The sequence below is a fragment of the Bombus fervidus genome, chromosome 5 (genome assembly GCF_041682495.2).
Source record: "Bombus fervidus isolate BK054 chromosome 5, iyBomFerv1, whole genome shotgun sequence".
In the NCBI taxonomy this organism is placed as follows: domain Eukaryota; kingdom Metazoa; phylum Arthropoda; class Insecta; order Hymenoptera; family Apidae; genus Bombus; species Bombus fervidus.
Window position 1 is genome coordinate 11,732,928 of NC_091521.1, and position 24,242 is coordinate 11,757,169.

Here is a 24,242-nt window from a genome sequence, read left to right on the forward strand (position 1 = left end):
GCCTCTATATAATATTATACATTCGGAAACTTACGAGATATGTTGATATATACGTATATAACATACATAAAAAGGATTGCAAACAGAGAGTAGTGGGTAATTGCACGTATTAATAAAAAGATTCAGTTATATTAAGATGATTCATTTAGCTTTGAAACCATATCGAATCATATAAATTGTGAAATAAGTAGAGGTACAAAAGAGGGCTTATATAACAAAATAGATACATAGGGTGTCTCCAGTGCCATTGGTTAACAATATCTCAGACGTATTTTAGTATGAGCAAAGCAAATGATAGGATAGTTCATTACGATGTCATAGAGGTGTAGGCATTAATTTATGGGTTTTATTTTATAATCGACAAATTTAATTTTCGATTCAACATTCTATGGATTTAACGTTTAAGACCTATTCGTTTTAGCTTTTAAGACAATCAGCTGCGGCATATATGGCTTTAGTAGATGCATTTTGAACTATGGAGATGGCATCACTATTGCAAGATCTTTGTTGTAAAGTAATTGCATTTTTATTCCTCTCTGCATCCATGTTCAGTTGTGAAGCTCTTTGCTGGTATTGACGAATCTCCTGATTGATGACTCCTACTTTTATAAGTATACAACTTGCGACTTGTTGAGGATTAGAAGAACCCATGCATCCCAAGGCAACCTGATCTAATTGATATTTTAATTTCTGTCCATTCTGGAAGTTAAAATGTATATACCAATATAAGTGTATATAATATATTAATTATATATAATATAATTAATAAAATATTTAAAGCATAGGCGTAAGTATTCGCTACTTGACCTGATCAAATATAACAATTAACATAAAAATATGATACATACTGCTTGTTCGTTGTCAAATGCTTGCAGTACTGTGTTAAAATTTTGATTTGCTATATTTTTGCAGTTATTGAGTTGATTATATCCTGTTTGACCGGCGTCCTTCATACTCTTTGTGACGGTATTCAAACAATTTTCAGCATTTTTACCTGACTCCTTTGCTTCTTGTGACTTTTCCTAATGACCGCCATTATTAATATTAATCATTTAATTACTTGTCTTAAATCTTTATGAAGCTAATGTTATTTCGTGAGACTGTGACTTACCTTAATATAATCAAGACGAGTTGTTAAAATTGAGTCGATGTTCTGACTAGCTTGAATATAAAGGTTGCTAATTTCATTTTTTCCTTTTAAGTCAATGTTCGTCTGAGAGTGTTGCAAATTTAACATGACACTGTCAACCGAGTTTTTAGCATTTTTTATAGCATTCATTGCCTGATCTAATATGTTGTTAGGGAATCTCTAAGATCAAAACATTTAATCAGACGACATTATAACGTTATAAGTAAATTTGTCAAAAATTTGTCGATTGCCGGTCTCATTCTAGATCAATTTCTAACAAAGAATTTATTAAGTTAATGAGTATTATTTAAATAGATTATTAAATTAGATAATTAAATTGAGTTATTGAAATTTGTGTCGTATATTCAACGAATTAATAATATATTTCAATGTTTATAACATTTGTTACGTCCTGTGACCCAAACTTATATTCTAATCCATTTTTTGGCCAAGATAGTCAAGATAGTCAATAACTCAGATTTAGATTTTTTTCTTACTATCAAGGCCCTTAATTTATACAATGCATTCTTTGGTAATTTTACTGTTCATTAGGGTAAAACACAGGATAAGCGGGTGTTTCCATTAAGCAACTACCTGCTTTCTCCATAATTTGTAAGAGCGCACAATAAACCTAAGGACCGTTCTAAGGACCATCCATAAACCGAAAATACTTGCAGGATTAGAGATTCCTGCAAGTTAATAAGATTAAGTTATAAAGATGATATTAAAAAAGGTGCGTGGACCTTTGGCGGCCAGACAACGAGGGATGACGTGCGAATTGTCTCACGCGACGTAACAGCGGGTTTTTCCATGTAAACAATCGAAAGTCAATTTCTCCTACGAGCGAACTTTGGTAGGGGCCAGCCAGCACCTATCACTAGTTTTCCTCCTCAACAAACATCTTCGTCACCGAACTTTATTATTATATTTATTTATTATTTTAACTTTATGCTAATCTGCTTTTCATAACATAAAAATTTTCTTGATTGTTGAAACGAAGACGAGAGTAATCTAATTAGGACCGTAGCGTGATTAATTACGATACAGCTATTTATTCGATAATTTAAATTTGTAGTCTATTGATTTCATAAATAGTAAATAGCCCTTCTGGTCATTAATTCGCCATTAATTTGTACACATTTCTCATCATTGAAAATTGATCATCCCAAATATTACTATGAATCGAGCAAAGCATCCAGATATTTATGAACGGTTCGTATAAAACCTATGCGAAGAGTAATGTTTACAATCGAAATAAAACATTGTAAGTTTCTTTTAAAGTTTAACAAATTGATCCAGATGCCGGACAATTGACTAATAAATTTCGCCAATTAATCATATTAGATTGTGGGATACTTATGCAAACTCATATTTTTCTGAGAACAATTAAAAAAAGATGGAGTCTAAACAGCGAATTATGAGTTGAGGTCCTTTACTTTGGATATGTGTGCTCTATACATTTTTGCGTATTTCAAATTCCTATAGATGCATAAATATCTATATTCTATTAAACAGACTCTTACCTGTGCAGAACAGACAGTCACAAATAATAGGCAAAGAAAAACGAACGTCTTCATGTTTCTGAATAAGAAGGAAAAATATCGATCCACTTGGTATATCACGTCTTGGCGTACTAATAATGATGAATGAGCACACTTGCCTTTTTATAGGAAGTTAGTTATTTGATAAACGTGAATTCAACTGAATTATCAGGGTAAAGAGAATGAATGATAACGCGTTCAGGTATATGTGATCATGTATACATATGTTGTACATGGTTCAATTTTCGATAAAGTAGCTATTCTATTATTATCCTATTTAGCACCCGCATATATTCTTCTATCCGTGTTGAAATTCAGTTTGTGGTAACTTTTAGATAAAAAGAAATCAATTCGTATTAAATATTCTAAAATATGAAAATACAGGTGCCCAACTATCGATGTAGATTGTTTATGTGTACAGTAACGTACACTAATAAAGCAATAACCTCTTTTGTTTCTCTAGATTCAAGTCACTCGCTTTGAATACTCGAGTAAGATTATTTTTTAATAAATAAAGAAAACAGTCTTAATAATAAATATATTTTTCTCTAGCGGAAAGATTTATTTTGGAACTTTAAAAAATTGATTTTTCATTTTAAAAACATAATCCTGTTTGTCAATTTTCTATGGTAAATACATATACTTCGTGATGATTAAACTATTCAGTTGAAGATGTCGAAGAAATTCACACGATTTGCGAGTTGTTTACCGAATTCTCATATTCTACATGTCGATAACAACTCTAATAAAAATAAGCGCGATTAATGTTATCGCGATGCTTGTTATAATGGTCACAGATAATTATCTCCTTGCGAAATTTCCTGAAGAACTTCCTGATGTGGGTATTGTAAAAATTTCTCAATCTTTCCCGCGTAAGATAGTCTACTAAGAACAAAACGTTTAATCACGTCAATTATCATACATGAGATAAAAATACGATTTAAATAGAAATAGAGTGGTTTATATAAGAATTTAATGATAATCTGATACTTCAAATTAGATTGTATATCTTTGTTACCAGAATTATTTTCAAATAATATTACCAGTATAAAATATAGGAAATGAATATTTTTATTCAAAATGTAAGCGTTTATTTCATACTTTAAATTTCTTCTTGAAATATATTAATACATTCAGTAAACTTACACATGCTGTTGATATGTATGTATACATGATTTTGTGGCAAATATAAATTAAATGCATCCAACATATCTAGAAACAAAAAGGGGCTTCATTTGTCTTTTTTATGTGAGTCACTTTTATTTCGTAGTAAAAATAGAGATCATTAAGTGCAATTCGTTTGTTCGTACTGATTTAACGCGCGTTTTTATAACCATAAAGGTATAATGATAGAGTGCGTGAGTGAATTGAAAAGACAATACGTACAGGAATAGAAAGAAAACGTTACATAGAGGCCTGTTGTATCCTTATTTAATAACGCATGCACGTTCAACAGTAAATAAACATAATAATAATAACAAAAAAAGTAAATAACATAAAACAGTTTGGGTTGCACCAGCTCAGTACAAATAGCAAAGAAGTGATGAAAGCATAGATATTGACGTCCAAAATGGTGACGGACTCTACACGTAACTAGCACTGTATTAGATAATACAAAATTTGGGTGATTAAAACGACTAAAAATATTCAAAAACAATCAAAACAAATGTTTTTTATATTTTTTTTAAACGTTTCAGTAAAAAGATTTTGTAAAACTTTTTATTACTATTTTTTTTACTTTTCTCTTTTTAATCAATTTTTTATGAAAAGATTACAATTTCGTTATACTTTGACTAGAACTTGAATTACGAATAAAGACGCTTTTGAAAGTTTCGAAATCAATTTCGAAACAAAGGATTCCAAAAGTTAAAAATGGGATATAACATAATTACTTCAGGTAGGTAGATTATTTCAAATACCTTAAAGTTTTAATCCGGTAATTACTGACTATATATTAAGGAACTTACGAGAGTTGACCCTTATTCGTAGCCCTCTAGCAGCAGCATCAGGAAGCATTGCTGTAAGGTTGAATCACAACCTGTGATTTGGGTTAGTTTAATCGAGCTAGTTAGCAAACCAGTAACTAAGACTGTATATGATCATTTATTCGAAAATGAATATAGTTAGCAGTGTAGAAAATAATAGCAAAGATGATAAAATTGAAACGATTCTTAATATGCTAAGGAATCAAGTAGATCAGTGTAGTACTGTGAAAGAGGATAAGCCAACGGAACCCGAGTTAACAACGGATCAAAGGATCCAACAATTGGTGATGGAAGAAAAGCAATTGTCAACACAGTTCCAAAAAGTCAGAAAGGAACTAAGACATTATGAGAAGAAATATGAAAAGATGTTGAGGAAGAAAGTGAGACGCATGAAGATACAGATTAAAGAGGACTGTAAGAAATTAAAAGAAACAAAACAAAAATATTTTGAACTACTCTCTCAGTTAGATACAGAATCCTCTAAATTGGAAATACTGGAAGAGAAGAAATCAGAAGAAGCAAACAACTCATTAAACGTAAATACGCTGCCATCTCAATTTAATCAAAACGATATATCGCTTAGTAGGAAGATTAAAATTAGCATTAAGAAAAATGAAAACTCATGCAGCAGTGAAATACATTTCGTTCATGATATTCACGGGCAAAATGCGTTTACAAATCTAGTTAAATTTGTAAAACCTATAACCCTGAACACTCGAGAATGTAGAATTATGTTGCAAAAGTTAACAGAAGAGCAAATTAACAGATATATTGATCAGAAGAGGTTAAGTCAACCACAAATAGAATACAAAGAAATAACGCAAGATTGTTTACAAGAAATCAATGAAAGTATTGTTTGCCCAAATTGGCACATAAAAATTCCAAGATCCGTATTTGAAGAAAGTCAGAAGGAAAATAGAAAATCCATATCTGAAGAAAGTCAGAAGGAAAGTAGAAAATCCATATCTGAAGAAAGTCCGAAGGAAAGTAGAAAATCCATATCTGAAGAAAGTCAGAATGTAGCTTCTTGCTCAGGAGAAGTCATTTAATTAGATTGATACAACTGACTATTAATAGTAGTACTTATGTTATATGTTAACCAGAAAATGTTATATATGTCAATATCTTCCCGAATTTTTGTTACTACACAACAATACAGATTAGTTGTAGAAATAGTTTTAATAAGAAAATATATTAAAAAGATATAATTGTGTAACAAAACTCCAAGCAAGTGTTGCCTCATTGATCTTGCATTAATGATGACACCTATGCAGTGTTTGGTTCAAGGTACATTCAATGTAATTGAGCATTAGAAGAAAAAAAGGAATCAGATTTTGATGCCATTTATTTTCATTTCATATATTGCTTTTAGGATAAACCAAACAAAAGACATGATTAAAATATGGTTACGATAATAATTCAAAGATCTGAAACAATATAATATTAAAAAATAAATTTCATAAATATCATATCACTCATAAAATAATCAATGTTGTATATGCAGCTTTATCTAAAAATTTGTTTGAAATAATTTTTTTTATTTTATTTCATTAATTTCAGCAGTTTTAGTACAAAGATATGATATTAAGTTCTTCTTTTATATTTATTAAAAAAACCTTAAGTATCTTTTTTTCCATTTACATTTCATTGGTAATAATAATTTCATCTTTTATATAAAATTTTAATTTTGTTAGAAAATATATTTATAAATTTCATAATCTTCTCATCCATTCATTTTATTGGCTTTCAAATCGTAAAAGAATTATAGATTTAATTGTTACAAGGTAATATTTTTAGCAGAAAGTAACCTTAAAAATATTACATCATTTGAAATGTAATATAACATTTTGAATAAAACATGATTATATATATTTGTTTGTACCGTCACAGTAAATTATGTACCATTTTATTGTCAACATATAATTTTAACAAATAGAGTTCAATCTTCTGGTGTCTTGTCTTTTTAATATATATAAATGTGAAATTAAAAATGTTAATAATTAAATATTCAAAATAAAAGCACTTACTACACATGTAATTATCGCAATGTGAAGAAATTGATATCAGTATTAAAATATAAATGGAATAAAAAGGATGTTTTCCTTTAATAATAACAATAATAATAATTATTAAAGTGCTTCTTCTATGAATAGTTATATTATATGAATAGTTTTTATGGTAGAAAATGTCAATTAATATATAAATGACGATATTTTGGTCTAACAGGTTTATTGTGTAGAATGTATGTTGCTATAAAAGGTATATATACATATTCATATACATATACATATAAAATATACTTTGTATTACCATAAAATAGTTGTAAAAGTAGAAAAATATTTATAAATTATTATAAATAAGTATTTCATATTTTTATTGTACTCATGTAATTTTTAAATATTTATATTTAGTATTTCATGAACAAGTAATTTATTATATCTTTATCATTGATAGATATGTAAGAATGGAGTAAGTTTTTAGAAGTGGTCAATGAAGTTTAATCTTCACAGTAAATGATCATTTGAAAATCATGATAATGTAACGTAGAAATTACTGTAAAGTAGAAATGACTAAATTCAAATTATCTAATTATTGTAAGTTATAGTATTCTAATTATTTTTATTAAAACATGAACATTGATGATGTAAAATTTGAAAGGATCATTGTACAGCAGATTTTATACATACCAATCAAGGATAGTGAGTCTTATTAAGAGCTATTCCACCGTAGCTCAGTACTGAATCTTTTGTAGAAATATAACTCCTTTTTCCACATAAATTATAATTGGTAATATATATATATATATATATATAAGCACCAAATAGTTATTTTACTGTTACCAAAAATTTATTCTCATCATAAGTGAAACAATGATATTCTATGATATTCATAGGATATAAAGAATATAGGGACTGATTTCTTTCCATCTGGTAAATTATTCAGATTGCTTCAGTTTGAAATAGTAAATCTATTTTAGATTATTAAATCATATTATCACAATTGAGAACACTCTGACATAATATTTTCATAATGTTAATGTTTAAAAAGACAATTTTTATTTCATCTAAATTTTCAACTTTTTTGTATGATAAAGAGGACCTTCAAATGAATGTAGAACATTCTTATTGGTGAATCTAATATATTTAAATAATTGCCGTACACTGGTACTAATCATTTCTACAATAAGCTACACATTAATGATATTAAACGAAATACGTACTAATAAATTATTAAACGAAACTGTACAATATTGTTTCGCCGTGCTAGCGCTTAGAACAATTACTTATTCTATTTTCGTGGATAGGCAGAGAAGGAAAAGTTAAATCAACCATGGATTCCGAGATCGCATATTCGATTACCGCGTCGAACTTATACTATTGCAACGAAATTAATATATTTCGAAATATAAAAAAAGATACTCAATCTAGGTGACTGATAACGATTCGTTATTGTAGTAACAAGAAAGGGGATGAAAGATCATTTCAATGAAGTTTAGAAACTAGTATGATTATACGAAAAGAATACATATGGTGTAAATCGAGGGTAAATGAAGAAAAGAAGTAGCAAGAACGTGTATAATAATATATACGGGGGAAAACATTGTCACATGTTAGTCTGTAAACTATCGTTCGATTATGATCAATATACATACAAAAGAAACCATACATTCGATTATGTAACGTGCTTTATATTCAAGATTCTTAAACAGTCATTATCTAGGATCCATTATGAACATTTTCAATGAAAGGAAAATAATTGTGAAAGATGAATAAATCTCGTACATTATAAAATATTCGCTGACGCATATTCAAATCGTACAATTATTCATTTTCCTTTTTTGCTTTGCGTGTTCTTTCTTTTCTTTTTCTTTTACAAAAAGCTATTCAAACGGATTACAACAATGTAATTTTCTTTTTTTTTCTTTTATTCATTACGATTCGCACTACTGTAACAAAAATTTTGATCATGCGGCTATACAAAAGTAAATATATAAAGACAAAATATGTTCCGTTTTTTCGTTCTACAATACAGTCTTCCGCAAAATTATCGAAATTCATCCAAATACATCGGATGGCGCGGATTAGACATCGTGGAAGGCGGTGGATCGATTGATTCAACTTCTATGCTTTATTATACAGGGTGATTACAGGAACAAGCAGAAGCTTTAACTTAATTTCTTTTATTCTGTGAAAATAATTAAAATGGAAAGAGACAAATTTTCCATGATTCGACCAATTCATGTTTTATTATAAATTACTTTGTTCTTATAGTTACGCGGTGAAATTTACGTATAGGATGAAAAGAATATATCTTGCGATTCTACTTAAAAAATTAAGATCAAGATTTAATCGAATTTGAGATAACGAAACTTCCTCGACAATTAAAATCTTATCAGATCTTATGAAATTTTCCTGTATTTTGTTTCTTTATCTTTCTTTTACAAAAAATATAAAAAAGATAAACATCGATGGTTCCATTTAGTAAAATCACCCTGTATACCGCGAATTTACTCGCTCTCTAACAAATGATACTTAATACATGTACTCATTAATAACATTAACTATGGCAGTCTGTTGAAACGTTACATACTTTTAGTTAGTACTAAATTCCCTTCGGTTTCTTCGTTAAAAAAATAGCTTAACGAGAACAGGGAGGGGGAGGGGGGAGGAGGAGGGATTGGTCGTACTTTAGCCAAAACGGATTTGTACTCGGGAATTGTTTTGGTATTTTGGTTTAGGTACGACACTCTTTTCATTTCTTTTTTTTTCGCTTCTTAATCGAATTGATTACATTGATTGATACTCGAAATCATGCGAACATCTAATCAAAGAGATTTCAATGATACGAACGACATATCCGGTTGATAATTTTGGAAAATTCGAAAATATATAGGGTGGCTGTAACAATTGGATCAGATTATATCTATATTCCAAGTGAAATTAGACATGTTGATGAAATCGGTTCAAAAATAATTCAGTTTTTCTGAGAGTTCAATTTAAAACGATGGAACTCGACAGAATATGATTTTCATAAAAGAAGACTAGAAAACTTGATATAAAGATTGTAAACATACAATATTGTAACAAAGATATATTATTTATTAATTACTGATACTGAATTAAGAAATTATGTTATCTATTATGATTGTTCTATCGAGTTTTTATTGATCATATCTTAAATCTTTCATTCGTGATCAATTTACATCGAATAGTCATTTTATATTTATATAAAGAAGACGGCGAGATTTTATTTGAAAGAACGCTTGCGAAGAAAATTACAATGCAAAAATTAGACTAAAATTTTCGTACTCTAATTAAAAATTAAATTTCAAGGAAAGGAGGTAACACTTTTCTATATGGCTTATTCTTAATTCTATTTGGAACAGAGATGTAACTTGGTCCAGTTGTTAGATTCACCTTATAATATATAGGCGTCGTTCTTCTAAATATCTTTAAAAAAGATGTATATATGCGGATGTTACTATATATATATATATATACTTCTATAAAATATTCGAGACAAGACCGGCTGAATTATTATTCAGCTATTGTCGACGTCCATTACGCGGACTCGAGTTAATAAGTTAATTCGTTCACTAATATGGAGTTTCGATTAGATTAGTTGAATCAGCTAACTCCGAAAATATGTGTTTACGAGTCTACCATGCTAAATCATAGCTCGTCTATAAACGTTTACCATTACTACTACGTACGTGCCACTAAAATCGCATACTAAATTGAATACTAAAGTCGTAAATTATGATTCTTTATGATGTAATAATTTCATAAGATAGTAATGCAATCGTTTCGTCCAAACGACACTTGTATTTATTTCAACATTTGGTCGTTACACGCAATATGTATATGGATGAAATACGAAAGCACTACGAAGGTATTATGGCAGTGGCAAAACGTACAACTGTTTTACGCATCGAGGAAACGCGACTCGGTCGCAAATTTGTCTCGCGTTTTACAATTCTTTTCTTTTTTATTAATGCAACTTAATTACTAAGAGTGGTAAAAATTCACGCTTGGACTTCCATTAGAAGATAATCCAGAAGGCTCTAGTATTCGAGCTATTCTGTTTACTTGCTTGCATCGTTAGAAGAATGTTTTCCACGGAAAAGAAAATTATTTACGAACATCCGGTTATTTGCATAAGCGTTTGATGGTTTACTATTATTAGCTTAAAATACGTTGCTATGGATAATCCTTGTATAAGACTATACGTCGTAAAACATCGAGTATCTATACAAATAACCAAATACAAAATAAAATACTTTAGATGCTCCTTCTTTAACGAAGTTGCCAATATACTAATTTTAACTTTGAACAAGCTTTACAGCTGCTGTTTTACGCGTCCTATTGAAATAGGACAGGCGACTTCATTCAGAAGGGAAGCCGACGTAGAAAACATTTCTTTTTCTAACAATTGAAATTCAGTAGTAAAAAGTGAGTTGAAGGGATGAAGTGCGTTAGCTGGCTTTATATTCATTCAAGCCTAATTAATTTCACTCTTTCCAAGTAAACTTATAATAGCACCATAGTTGTAAAAAATTCGCGAAGGCAGTCTAATTTCTTTTTCGGTATAATCAACCTCAATTGAACAGATCCTTAATTGAAACTCCTCGGCTCAATTAAAGCAACGCTGGGTTTGTGGATTTTGCGTGGCTCGCCGTTTTCCAGTTTTTGTACTTCGCGTGCTAAGATCGACGTATACATATGTTTTACTACGATACTTCCATTGTTTCTTGTTTGATAAACAATTAGCTTTTCGAGCAGTCATGATGTTCCAACGAGTATAAACAAAATGAATACTGCAATTCTTACCGGGCATTATGTTACTTCTATACCTAAACGGACCTCTTAACCGGACACAAGTATTTGAATTCGACGAATAACTCGGGAAGGCGAAAAATTCACGCGGCTCTGTCGAACATATAACTTTTGTTACACTTTCATTACAGTAGAACTTCATTTATCTGAACCTGCCAGGGGACCTGAAGTCCCAACGCCAACCCGACATATATATATGTATATATATACATTGAAGCTTACCAATTTTTCCCACTATCCATTATTTTTCAATTAGTGTTCAACTGATCAGGCATTAACTAAGATTTCGTTCCAATAAATGGTTTCTACTGTATTTTCTCTTACAGAGAATTCTTCCTACTAGTAATGTTTTACTATTCATCCCTTGGAACGATTCCATTATGGAGAACAGTTTCGTTTCGTGAAATTGACTATATGCATGTAGTTTTCTATTTAGAATTTATTAACTTTACCTCGCGTTTTGTTTCCTTAAATTGATTTTAGGTCGCTTATCAAGAAGCTTTCACTTCTACGAGTATACTTATTTTCGACGGATAAAACTACTGAAGATTAAATGCAAACTGTCGAACGATTAATGAACGTAATATTAATTATTCTTTACCATATTTGGTATTTCGTCAGTAGCGTTTAAACATTATCTACGGTCCATTGAGTCTATTTCGAAGTAGACTCTTTTTCATCTGAATGTACAATGATTATTGTTAAAAATCCACTAGCGGACTAGTAACGATTTAAGCGAATGATTCAGAGCAAGTTCGGAGTGGAGGGGATCGATTCGGTAGCGGATCTTGTCGATTTCATCTTGTGTTCGTCGAACCAGTCTTTTGCGACACGCTCAAAGATCCATTAGTGGAATTCTACCTGCTGAAAACTGCAATAACGTACGTTTATGCTACCAAAGATTTTCAATCTATTTACAAGAGGATATGATTGATAAATTAATTGCAATCGAATCGTAAATCGAATCAATTTTATAAATAAAAGTAAGAGAAAAGTATAGTTTATCTTTTGTTGTTTCATATAGCAATATATCACAGATTTTTCTACGTATTAATTATTAATTTTTAAATAATTAGTAATTATCATGAGCATAATTTTATCTTCAAAGGGGAGTGTCAGCTTTTTAAATTAATGTTACTATGCTATAGCTACTATGATAACAGTAATTAGTATATTTAAAAAATCTCTTCCGCTCACCTGTACTTTACAGGCATTTGGAGATTATTGAGCCCTATATATTGCGGACTAGGGTGGTAGAACGTCTAGTTTCAATCCGTTCTTCGGCTTACAAAAGCCACAATAGCCTCCACATTTCCCGGTGACATGCTGTCTGCTCTAAAATTACAAGCATAATTATATATAAATAAATGAGAAACCATTCTTTTTATCTGGGAAATATCCTCCTATATGCTACTATTCTGAATACGTTATAGTTCTTTTATTTTTCTCTATATGGTTATTATTGTTATTATCATTATTATTCGTTATTCCTTAGAGTATCTGTACCACTAAATTTTATTCTGATTTTATTCCGATGGATTACAGTAGTCTGTGAATAGAGATCTTTTATCAAATTAGTCGCGAAGTCATATCTTTAAAAAGAGTATTAAACTTACAATATTATCGATTTCCATCGACGCTTCACGTTGCGATGTCCAAACAACACTCGACGATAATTGTAATTGAGTTCCTCTTAAGTTAATGCTAAAACGACCCTGAGGGCAATGCGCAATGCTATTACAGTCACCAGCTGTTCCATATTCGACACGGTTTAACCCTGTCATCCGCGAAAATGTATAATCATTCTCTAAAAAACACAATATTTTTTCCAAGATTTATTATAAATAATTTATTTATTATACGTATTAAGATGTTTATTGCAGCATACCTATGATGTACAATTCTACAGGGTCAATTCGTACCCTCCTGAATGTTGTCTTTCCCGAGGTGGAACAATTACAGTTGCTGTTTCTTGGTCCATTATAAGGACAAATATACGGATCGTTTGATCTAAAACAGATAATGATATAAATTCCCAGTATTAATGATATAAAATTGCCTTTCTCTCAATCTATATCAATCTCTCAAAAACATATTGATTAATTTGAAATAATTAATATTCTATATCAGCTTTTGTTCCCTCAACAATTTTTCTTCTTCTAAAAATTTTATCAAATAATTCTTTGATAAACTTGTTTCGCACTACCTCCTTCTTAGTATTCCAAACAATTTCTTTATTTTTTAATTTCTTTCCTTTTTGGACAAATGATCATATCCAAGTCGTTCTATGTTTGTTTTATAATATTTAATTTAGGACTCTATTTATCAAAATACTTCTAAAAAAACTTGTGACTCCAAAAAAGTTACAAACAAGTACATAGTACCATAAAAGGTATAATACTTTTAATAGTAATATAGTAATAGTAATTTTAATAGTAACATAACTTTTGAACAAATATAATTTCTACATTACGTAACATAGTGGTAAGTTAACGATAGCATTACAATGATTTAGATTCTTTTTTTTTTATACTAACGTCTTATCGTATATTTCCGCGTAATTCTCCTCAGGGCCAGCTGGCAGTGTTAAATATTCTTTTGGTTCGGAGGTCGACATTCCATGGCAGTAAATCGACATGTTTCTTCCGCTCAAAACCAAAATGTACTCGCCATCCTTGGTAGCATTGAAATAGTTTTTCTCCTCATAGCAGGACATTGCGTAACACTTTCTTTGGTTGCATTTCCGCTTCTGTAGCGGTTTGAACTTCTTAGGACAATGAGAACGGTGTACTCTGTTGCCTTTTAGGGATACGCAGTATATGCTTCGTGTTTCATGGCCCTTCTGGCCACAACTGTGAGTGCACTGTAGTTAAAATTTCTTTCGGTTATTGGATGATTTTCATCAAATATCTTTAACATATACTATTCCGATATTTTAAAAATATTTCCTAACTATTCACTAGCTTAATTACACTGATTTACAAAAACTTTAATTAAATTTTGTATCGGTAGTATTTTAGCATTTTGCATTGCAAATTTCACGATCCTTTTTAATTATTTCAAAATTATGAATTGTTTTCAGAAGCTTCCAATGATTTTACACCACGTTACGTACAAAATGCAAAATGCGACGTCCCTCATGGTCCGGCCACCAAAGTCTACACCTCATTACACCACCCCCATACCCGCAATAAACCCAAGGGACCACCATAAACCGAAGAAAAGATTTGAGAAGTGCAAGCTAAAAATGATAGATCTGAAATTTACAACGCAAGATTTTTTTGAAGAACAATCACGCAGGATTAATTGTATCATCTTTAATTACTTAATTGCTTGTTATAGTTCTTGATGTCTTCTTTATTTAAGTTATACTTACTTTGCCCCACGGACCAGCACGCCAATAATATTCATCGTCGCACTCTCGCAATTTGCAAGGCTGTTGAGATTTAGGCTTCTGATCCATCGGGCATTTATCAGTGGGCGTAGGATCGATCAATCCATAACGATTCGCACGGTGACAGGACACTGATCGTTGCTGAATTCCTTCACCACACTCTGCCGAACACTTGAAACATATTAATTGATTTTAGTATAGAAAAATAGTAATATATCTTTAATATTTTACCATCTTTTTTCATTCATCTACTTCTTTTTATGCATTTTATTTTGGTGCTTGTTATACATGTAAGATGTGCAAATATCTTAGTGATTTATCAGAATATTTCTTGCACCATTTGTTATTTTTTTGATAAATATTCGCTGTTGATGTGCAGAAAGCGTGACAATGTATGGGTTTCATGCTCATTATTGCTCATGCACCGATGGTGTTTGTACATAAAATGTATATAAAATGTATGTTAAAAAACTGAATATCATTGAATCATTATATCTACAGATATATATATATATATGTAATGATAACATATAAATATAGAATGATACACAGGATGTCTAAATTGGTGTTAGCACTTAACAATTTTGTAAATTGACATAAAACTTTTACATTAACGTTTATTTTTTATGTCTACTGTTTTTCACAATATTTGTGATTGGTAATGATATTTATTATTAGTGACGAAAATTACATATTATCTATATATTCAAGCAGGAGGACACCTATTATCTTCAACTATATTTTGCTTTGGGATATAAATTATCAATATTAGAATAGATTGTGAAAGTCTGTAGAAAAGACTGATACAGTTACAACAAGCTTCTGGTATACAATTTTGGAATCACTTACATACATTGCCAAGTTTGAACAAATTTATAGAATATTCTTGAAGGAGAATAGATAAGTATCGCACTTGATGCAATAAACAAATTAATAATAGTTAAGGTGCCTAAAATGGTACATGCAGTGATGAAAAGCACGAGAGACAGATATATCAAGAAATGTGTAATTATTATTCCATGTTAGGCAACCATTTGAGACATGGCCATATAAAATATTTAATTATTATTTATTACAAATATATACTCTAATGTAGTATATAAAAATAAAAAATGTATTAATATGTGTTAATGATCCCATAACATTATCCAGAAATTTGTGATAACTATAACTTATCAATACTTGCTATAACAAAAGTCGTCATACTTTTGAACAGGAGTGTACATCGATGATATTGTTTTACAAAGTTTACATCATTTTTCCTTTTTCACTTAATAACTTAATATTCTGTATATATAAAAATGGTGGAAAATATGTTATTTAATTTTTTCTGCAATAAATCAAATAGTTACTATAATTATCTATATACTATATATACAATATACTATAGTGATTCACTCGAAGATGAATTGATGTGCGTTCAATTAAGAGATAAGTATAGCTGATAAACGTTGTTATGAGATGATAAGGTTTCATGAAATGCTTTGGGAAAGAGCATTGACAAAAAAAAAAAAAAGAAAAAAAAGAAAGGAACGATGACACCAATATCTAGTGTCATGCATATCGATAACTTCCGCATGCTGCATCGACAGGAATGATATATTTCATGAAGAAAATCATACAAATCGCATGCTCGTTTGAACGATTAAATATGCAAGCGTGAATCAACCGTAGATTAACACAATATTATTAGTGTTAATAGGATGAATTATTATTAGAGTATTCGTATGGAATCCAATGGGAAAAACTTCTCTGCTCCAATTGTTGACCTTGGAATTTTCTTGTATTTATTGATCAGATGTGGATAAAATAAAATAAAAAAATATATTTTGTTAAGAAATGGAACGTCCAAAGAACATGGAAATTATTAGACACGTGTTAAAGTAATATAGGCTTCTGGGTTACTGTATCTACTGAATTATGTAATATCTTTATGATATAACGGAAACATACCAAGACCTCATTCGATCAAAGTTAACGTTGAATGTAAATAATGACGCTGATATGGTTCTGTGCAAATTCGAAATTTATCTCGAGATTTGACTCACAATAATCGCCCAGATTATGATCCATTTTCATCGAAAATGGATTACAAAGATTGGTTAAGGATTAGTGAGAATATCGGTCCCTCAAACCACACGATAAAATACGACTTCCTAGTGAACATTTTTTACCAAACAACTTCTATATCGAGCATACGAAATCGAGCTTACGGATGAATCATAGAAAACAGATATAAAAGATTTCGGTATCTCTAGATTCTAGACCTCCCTACGTAAGATTATTTTACATCTATTTTGGAGTATCTCATTCTCCATTTAGGATACTAACGTACTGAATAACGTGGCTGAATACAATAAAGATTATTGTAATTTCTTCGTAAATAATATCGTTGTTTCTTAGAATTAGAAAGTAGAAGCATTAATGAACCGTTTGGACACAAGAAAAGTATTGTAACTTAATCTCATTCATAAAATCCATCGATAAGCTCGATCGAGAGGATCCAACCAAGACAAAATCCGAATATTGAAAGTGGATCGAAATGAACAAGAGGCAGGCAATGGTGTAAAACATGATCGATAAATCGTAGATCATAGCGGCGAGGTATGAAGATACCTCAGACCAAGGTCCTTCCTGCCAAATAAAGTTGCAGGCAAAACGTCGGCAGGGTCTCTGCGATCTCGGTTTTCTCAGGCCAAGCCTCGAGCACTGCTCGTCCTTTACAGTCACTTCCGGCCCGTGGTTTCCTCTCCTCATCGTGCACTCCACTCTTCGCCTTTGGTGTCCGGTACCACACGATTTCGAACACTGCAAAACATTTTCGTTCGATCCAAACTGCGATGGAAACTTCTTATCAACTCCCTTCGATCCTTGACGCTTACACTTCTGACGTTTATTCGACAAGCATGGTATTTTAGACTCTAATCGGGATTTATTTGTAATAAGAAAAGTTCAGAATTCATAAAAGATTTATGAAAAGACAGTTCGAAATTATTGTTTAATTTATTCTGGTATAGCCTAATAAATGGACGCTAAGATTCAAGGGTTATTAATATTTCTGTTAGTGTCTAGTAATGTCTTTCTGTGGCAGACATCATGGTCGTTTGTTTTTTTAATTTTTTGTCTGTCTATTAAGAATTAATGTTGCTTGTTTATTCATTGTAATTACCCTAGAGTATGTTAAAAGTTAGATAAATAGAATTAATTAAATCTTTTCGTTTCTGTTTAATATCTTTTTAATGTTTTTGATTCCGCTGTTACATATTGTGTATTAGTGATTTGCGTATTATATAGTGCAAAATGTGAACAGCTTAAATAATGGTGAAATTGAAAAATCACGACATCGACAAACGACATTTAATTACTTTACCTTCTTTGATATTGTTGTAAAAACAAAATTAAAATTTGAACCCATAGTTCCTATTTTTTTTTATTGTAGTTATTAAAGCGATTTTTTCTTTTTATCATAAATAATATTTTTATATAAATAACAAGTACAATATAAAGATAATAAGCAACAGATTATCGGTCTATGTATTTTTATTCAGTAAGGGTTTTAGAAAGGAAGCGACATCGAAGAAAATACGGCAAATGAATACAATACTTACGGCACTCCATTTGGAAGTTTTCCACTTGCGGAGAATATTCGTTTCTACTCGATTCTTTCGGTCTGTAGAAGCATTTACACAAGGTCTCCTTCGGCACGTCTTTGCTATTTCCGGTTTTTCGATGTCATGGCAGTTCTCATCTGGTAAAATTTCACCACGTGGACTTCGACAACGTACTTGTCGATACTGGTGTCCCAATCCACATTCTACGTCGCACTAAATTGATAAATTAGTAAATTATATTAATATAGATAATTTATATAATATTTCTTAAATCGTATTTTATTTACTACACTGTTATATTTTATTATTGTGTTATTATATTGAGATCAAAAAATTTATACACAACAATTATTATTTTATATTTTTCTAATCAGAGAGGGAAACTGTAATCAACTCTCTATAAGTAAACTAAATTTTAATTAAAGATTGTTAATTATCCTAAAGTAATACTTTCTTTATATAATTTAATCATTAATACGTATAATTTCATAATTCCTAAATGAGATAAATATTCCTGAATGCCAGAAATAAAATGATGGAATATCTATTCATATCATTGTCGTTTTATGTATTTCTAAACCAACCTGGCCCCAGTCACTATGAATCCACATTGGGCAATGATAACGATTGCAGGGGATCTGAGTAGATGGTTTCTTTTCGTTATCACAATAACTATCAGGTGCAATGGTTCCTGTTTCGATGGAGACACATTTCACCGCTGTATTCATATAGCCTTTGATGCACGGTCTGGAGCACTGAGATACGAATAATATATACATATATAATGTTACTATCTTTTTTTCTAAATAATTAATCAGTCATTTACAACTACGATAATTAAAAAATTGAGTGAAATATTATAATCATGCAAATACTAACCTGCCGTGTTTGAACGTGCCATTTATATCCATAACGGAAAATTATATCATGAATTTCGTTATCTTGCTGAGAAGGAATCTCATATGGTGGATCAGAAGAATATTTAATTGGCGGTTTGTTTATCTGTAAATAATAAAACATGATTTTACAAGTGAAGTAATATACACTAAGGAACAATAAGAATGTCGAATTAAAAAAAGATTAATGTACCACTGGACAAGGTTTCAGTACACAGACTGCAGTATCGTCAGGTTTGTTGGCAGGAGAACATTTGTTACTTGTTATTCCATCAATAGGTTTGCATATAACTTTTCTTCGCTTTATGCCTTCACCACATGTAACTGAACACTGTGAACAAAGACAAGTTTACTTAATGCAGAACGTGCTTGATGTATTTTATTTAAGTATATATCAATTATATTAATAATTGCCAGTTACATTAATTATATTATTATACCAACTACAAGTTTCCAATTTTTTTGAAATCGCTTTAAATTTAAATATGTGTAACACCATTACATACTGGGCTCCAATCACCAGAGTGCCATTGCTCGCAAGGTCCAGGGTTGCAAGTTTCAGCAATATTAGGAGGAGTGTCACCGCAGTAACTGTTCGGAACAATACGGTTCTGTATGTGACACACAAAGTGCCTGTTTCTCTTCCCCACGCCACACGTTACTGAGCACTATTATAAAAATAAATAAATAAATTACAAAAAACAATTTAATTGTGAAATCCCTTAACTGCTTAAGGATCAATGTTGCATTAACGCAACATTTCATTTGCAACCTTTTCAAGCTAATTTTCATTAGCGATAAAATTAGGAATTAAATAAGTCAAAATAATTGAGACATATAATTACACGACTCCAATTCTTGAACGCCCACTTGGGACATTCTTCGTTTCCACACGCTCTTTCCAAATCTTTCTTTTGTCCCATACAATTTTCTTCGGAAACTGGTCTTCGATTAGAGTCTACGCAGATAGCTGTTCTATATTGAACTCCACCACCACATGTGGTATTGCACGCACTCCATTTTCCGTAACTCCAGTGAGCATCCTCACAGGGACCTATACAAGCTTCCGTATCGTTTGGTTGTTCAAGATGAGCGCACGATTGTGCTGGAATTGCACGAGGTGGATGATTCGAATGCAACAGCCTTTGCATACATCTAGAGGTCACCATGCGAGTTCCTAGGCCACAGTGGTTCGAGCATTCTGATACTTCAGTGATGTTCCATCTGGAATCATTCATTAAAAATGTGATTCGTCTTACTCAAATAGATTTATGTTATAGCTTGACAGTAATAAATTAATTAAAGCATTCATATAAATACACTTAGTCCAATATAATTAATTAACTAATTAACTATACACTGTTTACAATCGACAGCATACTTACTCAAGTATACAATGATTGTTGCACATTTGGCTCTCTTCCCGCGGCCTTTCCGACTCGCGACAGTAATCATCAGCGACGACCTCTTTGTACTCGATGCTTATACACTCAGCCTTACGATGCTTCATACCTTGACAGGTGAGACTGCAATCTGACCACTGGCTTAGTTTCCATTCGTAGCTCTCTAGAATATCTCGCGGTACCGTGTATTCGTAAGTAATTTGGGGCGGATTTAATTCCCTCACTGATAATATCTGGAACATCATACGTAATATGATAAATATTATGTAATATTATATTATATATAATATATATATATAATATTATATTCATCATATATAATTATTATCAGAATTAATAGAAATTAGGATTTCCAGTGATTTCTATTCTATGTGATAAATTTATTGATAGATGGATTTATTTACAGTGGATTAAACAGGAAGCGATGGTTATTTAACGTGAACTTAATGCGGTAATGTGTTATAACTAAGACAACTAAATTGATAATTCACAACTCATAACTAATAATTAAACAACTCATAACAACTCGCAACTCGTTCTCAACTCTATCTCGACTGAACCCTCTCAACTCAATTGACGACTCGCAACTAACTAACTCCTTGCAACTAGACTCTCAATTAACGACTGCAGGTTAATCGTCTTTCTCCCTTAAGCATCTCTTTATTGTCTCCTCATACTCCTACCACGTACGTGTTCCGTTACCGTCCACGATCATAATCACCGTACGTTTCCTTCCGCGTAACTATTTGACTCAAGGACCAAGGACATATTGATGAGCCGCTTGGCCCATTGAAGTTTCCCGACCCTTTCCGCCTGTCGACACTTAGGCTTTCTCGCACCATTGTTTATATTTCGTCGGATCTTTCTTAGACAATCTTTCCACGATACTACATATACGTCAATATATAATTAATTTTATTCCATGATATTCTATTGTATTGATATTCTATAAGTATTCTATGACTGATTACTTCAATATCATTGTGAGTAATAATATAGTTATTTTGGAAATGTTGAATTACACACACACTTACTTCCAGAATTAAGTCAGTTTCGATTGGCCTGGAAGTGTTCAGACGTTCCACAACTGATTCAGGTCCACTGTACTCGATAGTTACACCATTATCTACGATCACCCTTTGGGTCATCACCATAAAGTTCCCATTTAGTATGTATTTCCCGTTTTCTCCAAGTCGCAAAGCTGAAACAGATCAATGTCACAAATTAACGATGAACATTAAAATTCAGACATTCATCAACGATTTTTTCCCACAAAATGAAGATAATTGTACGATTATTTCTATATTTGTTAAGATACGCTACATGACATATACTGGTGCAGTAAGAAAATATTCTTTATCTGCACATACATTATTCTATTGCGTCATTGAACTGTTAAATTGTAGTATGTATCGTACTGACTTATAATTAACAATTATTTCACACTGTTTTATAAAAACAGTGAACTTTCTATCAAAACTGAGGAAACAAAAATTCTGATAAAAATCTATTTTATCATAATCTGATCTTTCAAATAAAATTGCAAGGAAACTGTACATAAGTTTTAAAAAGATATCTCCTTATCATATAAGGATATCTTAACAAACGTAACGATAAATCATCTAATTATTCTCGACAATCTTCCTGAAAAGAAAAAAAAAAAAAAAGAAAAAAACAAGAAAGAAATTCTCGAGGAAAGTTCAGTTAAAGTTAGCAAGTTTAATAGCTCCCTCGAAACAGGAAGGTTTCACACGATTCTCGCAACGTGTCAGGTATCACGTTCATTGAAAACTGAAAGGAATCAAGTACCGAGGTAATTGCTGTCGCCTTGCATGTCCTTCCAACCGTGTTGCCTGATGTCGATGTTATTGCTACCCGCTGGGATCTTGGCGACTCTGGTATAGCCGTACTGGGTGGAGTTGTAGGAACCAGTGATCCACTGGCAGGTGGAATTGTCGCCTCTGCATACGCCGCAGATATCGAGTTCCGCCGTCGAGTTTAAAACGTGGTCGCATCCCGCTGGTTTACAGAGGCCGTTCACGCATATGTGAAAGGTATCCCGGCTGCACGGTGTTCCGTCGATCACCTTGTCCGCCAGCATGTAATACTGATTGCTTTCCACTTGGCAGTACAATTTACAACGGTCCCCCGGCGATACTGAAACAGGAAGAAAGAACAGAAATTGTAACGTCGAGGACGATAAGGGCGAGCGTTAAATTCTTCGCGGTCCAAGCAGCATTTCACATTTAATCCTGACTAGTTCATAGTCCATAAACTTCTTTTAAAAATTTGAAACCATTGCTATGGTGTTATTAGTATCTCTATATTTTTGTATACATATTTTCGTTGATAGATTTAAAAAAAAAATTTGTGTCTTAAAGGCTTTAGAATGTGAAAAGAAAATGTTACATATGTTCCATTGTTGCAGTTATATTCGTGAAAATATAAATTCGCACAAACATTCGCGGTCTAGTCATTACACTTACTTCGCGAATACTTGGCATGCCATTTAACGTCCTCCGTCAGGTTTGGTATTCTCATATTGTTGTTGTCGAAATACGAACACTGTAGTTCCCTAGAGAACAAAGTGGAGAACAGGTAGATTAATAGAGAAAGTATTGCAAAAGATTAATTTCTTACAAAATGTATGTTTGCGGTAAATGTCCTCTCATTGCAAATATCTACAGTTTCAGATTGGTTTCAACTTTTATCGCCATAGTTTTGATACACTCGTGTTTCATCACGACGCTAATGATATTTCAAAAAAGTTTTATACAACACCACATACTATATTCGTAAATGTTTCCTGCGATATTTTTCGTGCGTCGCTACAAGTTGAAATGATCTGAGTTCAAAGTAACTTGACTAATCCGAACCGGAATAATAAATACCTGAAATCAGGACTTCCTGGTGGACATTCCTTGGTACCACAGCTGCGATATTTTACTCGTTCACCGATACAGTAATGGCCGTTGTTTTGCGGAGGTGGATTATTGCATTCACGGTATTTTTTCTTGATACCACCGCCGCAGGTCCTCGAACATTTCCCATATCGTCCCCATGCGCCCCATTGGCCATCCACTGGCTCGAGATTTCTGCGGGAGACGCATTCACCTCGAAGACACCATTTGTCTTGGCCGCAGGCGGTTCCATCAGCCCACGGCATGTGTTGGGTACGACACTGACCTCCGTGCGGTGTGGTGCACCACAGTCTCCTGCACACTGCCTGGCCAATAACCAACCAACCGCTCAGTTTACCTCAATTCTTAAGCAGTACGTTTGCTGCGTATTGTTTCGAGCAACACGATGCTCGAAACAATTAACCGTGGTTCGGTAATTTTGAGAAAACTCTGACCTTTGTTAGAGATGAGATATACAGCAACTCTTACTGGAGAGTTATTCGGGTTGATTATTCAGGAAATTGATCATGCATGGTATATCTGGTAA

General features: G+C 31.8%; 3 protein-coding genes across 7 annotated transcripts in view; 1 reads left to right on the forward strand and 2 right to left on the reverse strand.

Moving 5' to 3' along the window:
* Positions 1-326: 326 nt before the first annotated feature.
* On the reverse strand, positions 327-2,797 carry LOC139987652 (uncharacterized). Its single transcript, XM_072004138.1, has 4 exons — positions 2,653-2,797; positions 1,112-1,309; positions 849-1,022; positions 327-699 (listed from the first exon to the last, which is right to left on the reverse strand). The coding sequence occupies exons 1-4, from the start codon at positions 2,704-2,706 to the stop codon at positions 418-420; spliced, it is 708 nt and encodes a 235-aa protein (XP_071860239.1). The 5' UTR covers positions 2,707-2,797; the 3' UTR covers positions 327-417.
* Positions 2,798-4,701: 1,904 nt separating this feature from the next.
* Positions 4,702-7,016, forward strand: LOC139987202 (uncharacterized). Of its 3 annotated transcripts, none has more exons than XM_074111718.1 (2): positions 4,702-5,630; positions 5,679-7,016. In XM_074111718.1, the coding sequence occupies exons 1-2, from the start codon at positions 4,766-4,768 to the stop codon at positions 5,702-5,704; spliced, it is 891 nt and encodes a 296-aa protein (XP_073967819.1). In that variant the 5' UTR covers positions 4,702-4,765; the 3' UTR covers positions 5,705-7,016. The 3 variants fall into 3 exon arrangements, 2 of the variants coding, with proteins under 2 accessions (XP_073967819.1, XP_071859287.1); XR_011799806.1 differs by having other exon boundaries at positions 4,705-5,942; positions 6,028-7,016; XM_072003186.1 differs by having other exon boundaries at positions 4,705-7,016.
* A 4,642-nt stretch (positions 7,017-11,658) lies between these two features.
* Positions 11,659-24,242, reverse strand: part of LOC139987840 (A disintegrin and metalloproteinase with thrombospondin motifs 15) — a 174,673-nt gene continuing 162,089 nt past the window's right edge. Inside the window, exons 13-30 of one of the 3 annotated variants that reach the window (XM_072004571.1) lie at positions 23,687-24,021; positions 23,282-23,370; positions 22,605-22,952; positions 21,830-21,996; positions 20,778-21,028; positions 20,238-20,616; positions 19,899-20,060; positions 19,586-19,723; positions 19,376-19,498; positions 19,081-19,251; positions 18,494-18,709; positions 17,502-17,693; positions 14,868-15,056; positions 14,029-14,354; positions 13,380-13,501; positions 13,108-13,298; positions 12,689-12,826; positions 11,659-12,362 (exon numbers count right to left, since the gene is read on the reverse strand). In XM_072004571.1, coding sequence (XP_071860672.1) covers positions 12,737-12,826; positions 13,108-13,298; positions 13,380-13,501; positions 14,029-14,354; positions 14,868-15,056; positions 17,502-17,693; positions 18,494-18,709; positions 19,081-19,251; positions 19,376-19,498; positions 19,586-19,723; positions 19,899-20,060; positions 20,238-20,616; positions 20,778-21,028; positions 21,830-21,996; positions 22,605-22,952; positions 23,282-23,370; positions 23,687-24,021 — 3,489 coding nt within the window. In that variant the 3' untranslated portion in view covers positions 11,659-12,362; positions 12,689-12,736. The remainder of the gene's footprint in view (positions 12,363-12,688; positions 12,827-13,107; positions 13,299-13,379; positions 13,502-14,028; positions 14,355-14,867; positions 15,057-17,501; positions 17,694-18,493; positions 18,710-19,080; positions 19,252-19,375; positions 19,499-19,585; positions 19,724-19,898; positions 20,061-20,237; positions 20,617-20,777; positions 21,029-21,829; positions 21,997-22,604; positions 22,953-23,281; positions 23,371-23,686; positions 24,022-24,242) is intronic. The other 2 variants (XM_072004570.1, XM_072004573.1) reach the window with 2 other exon arrangements.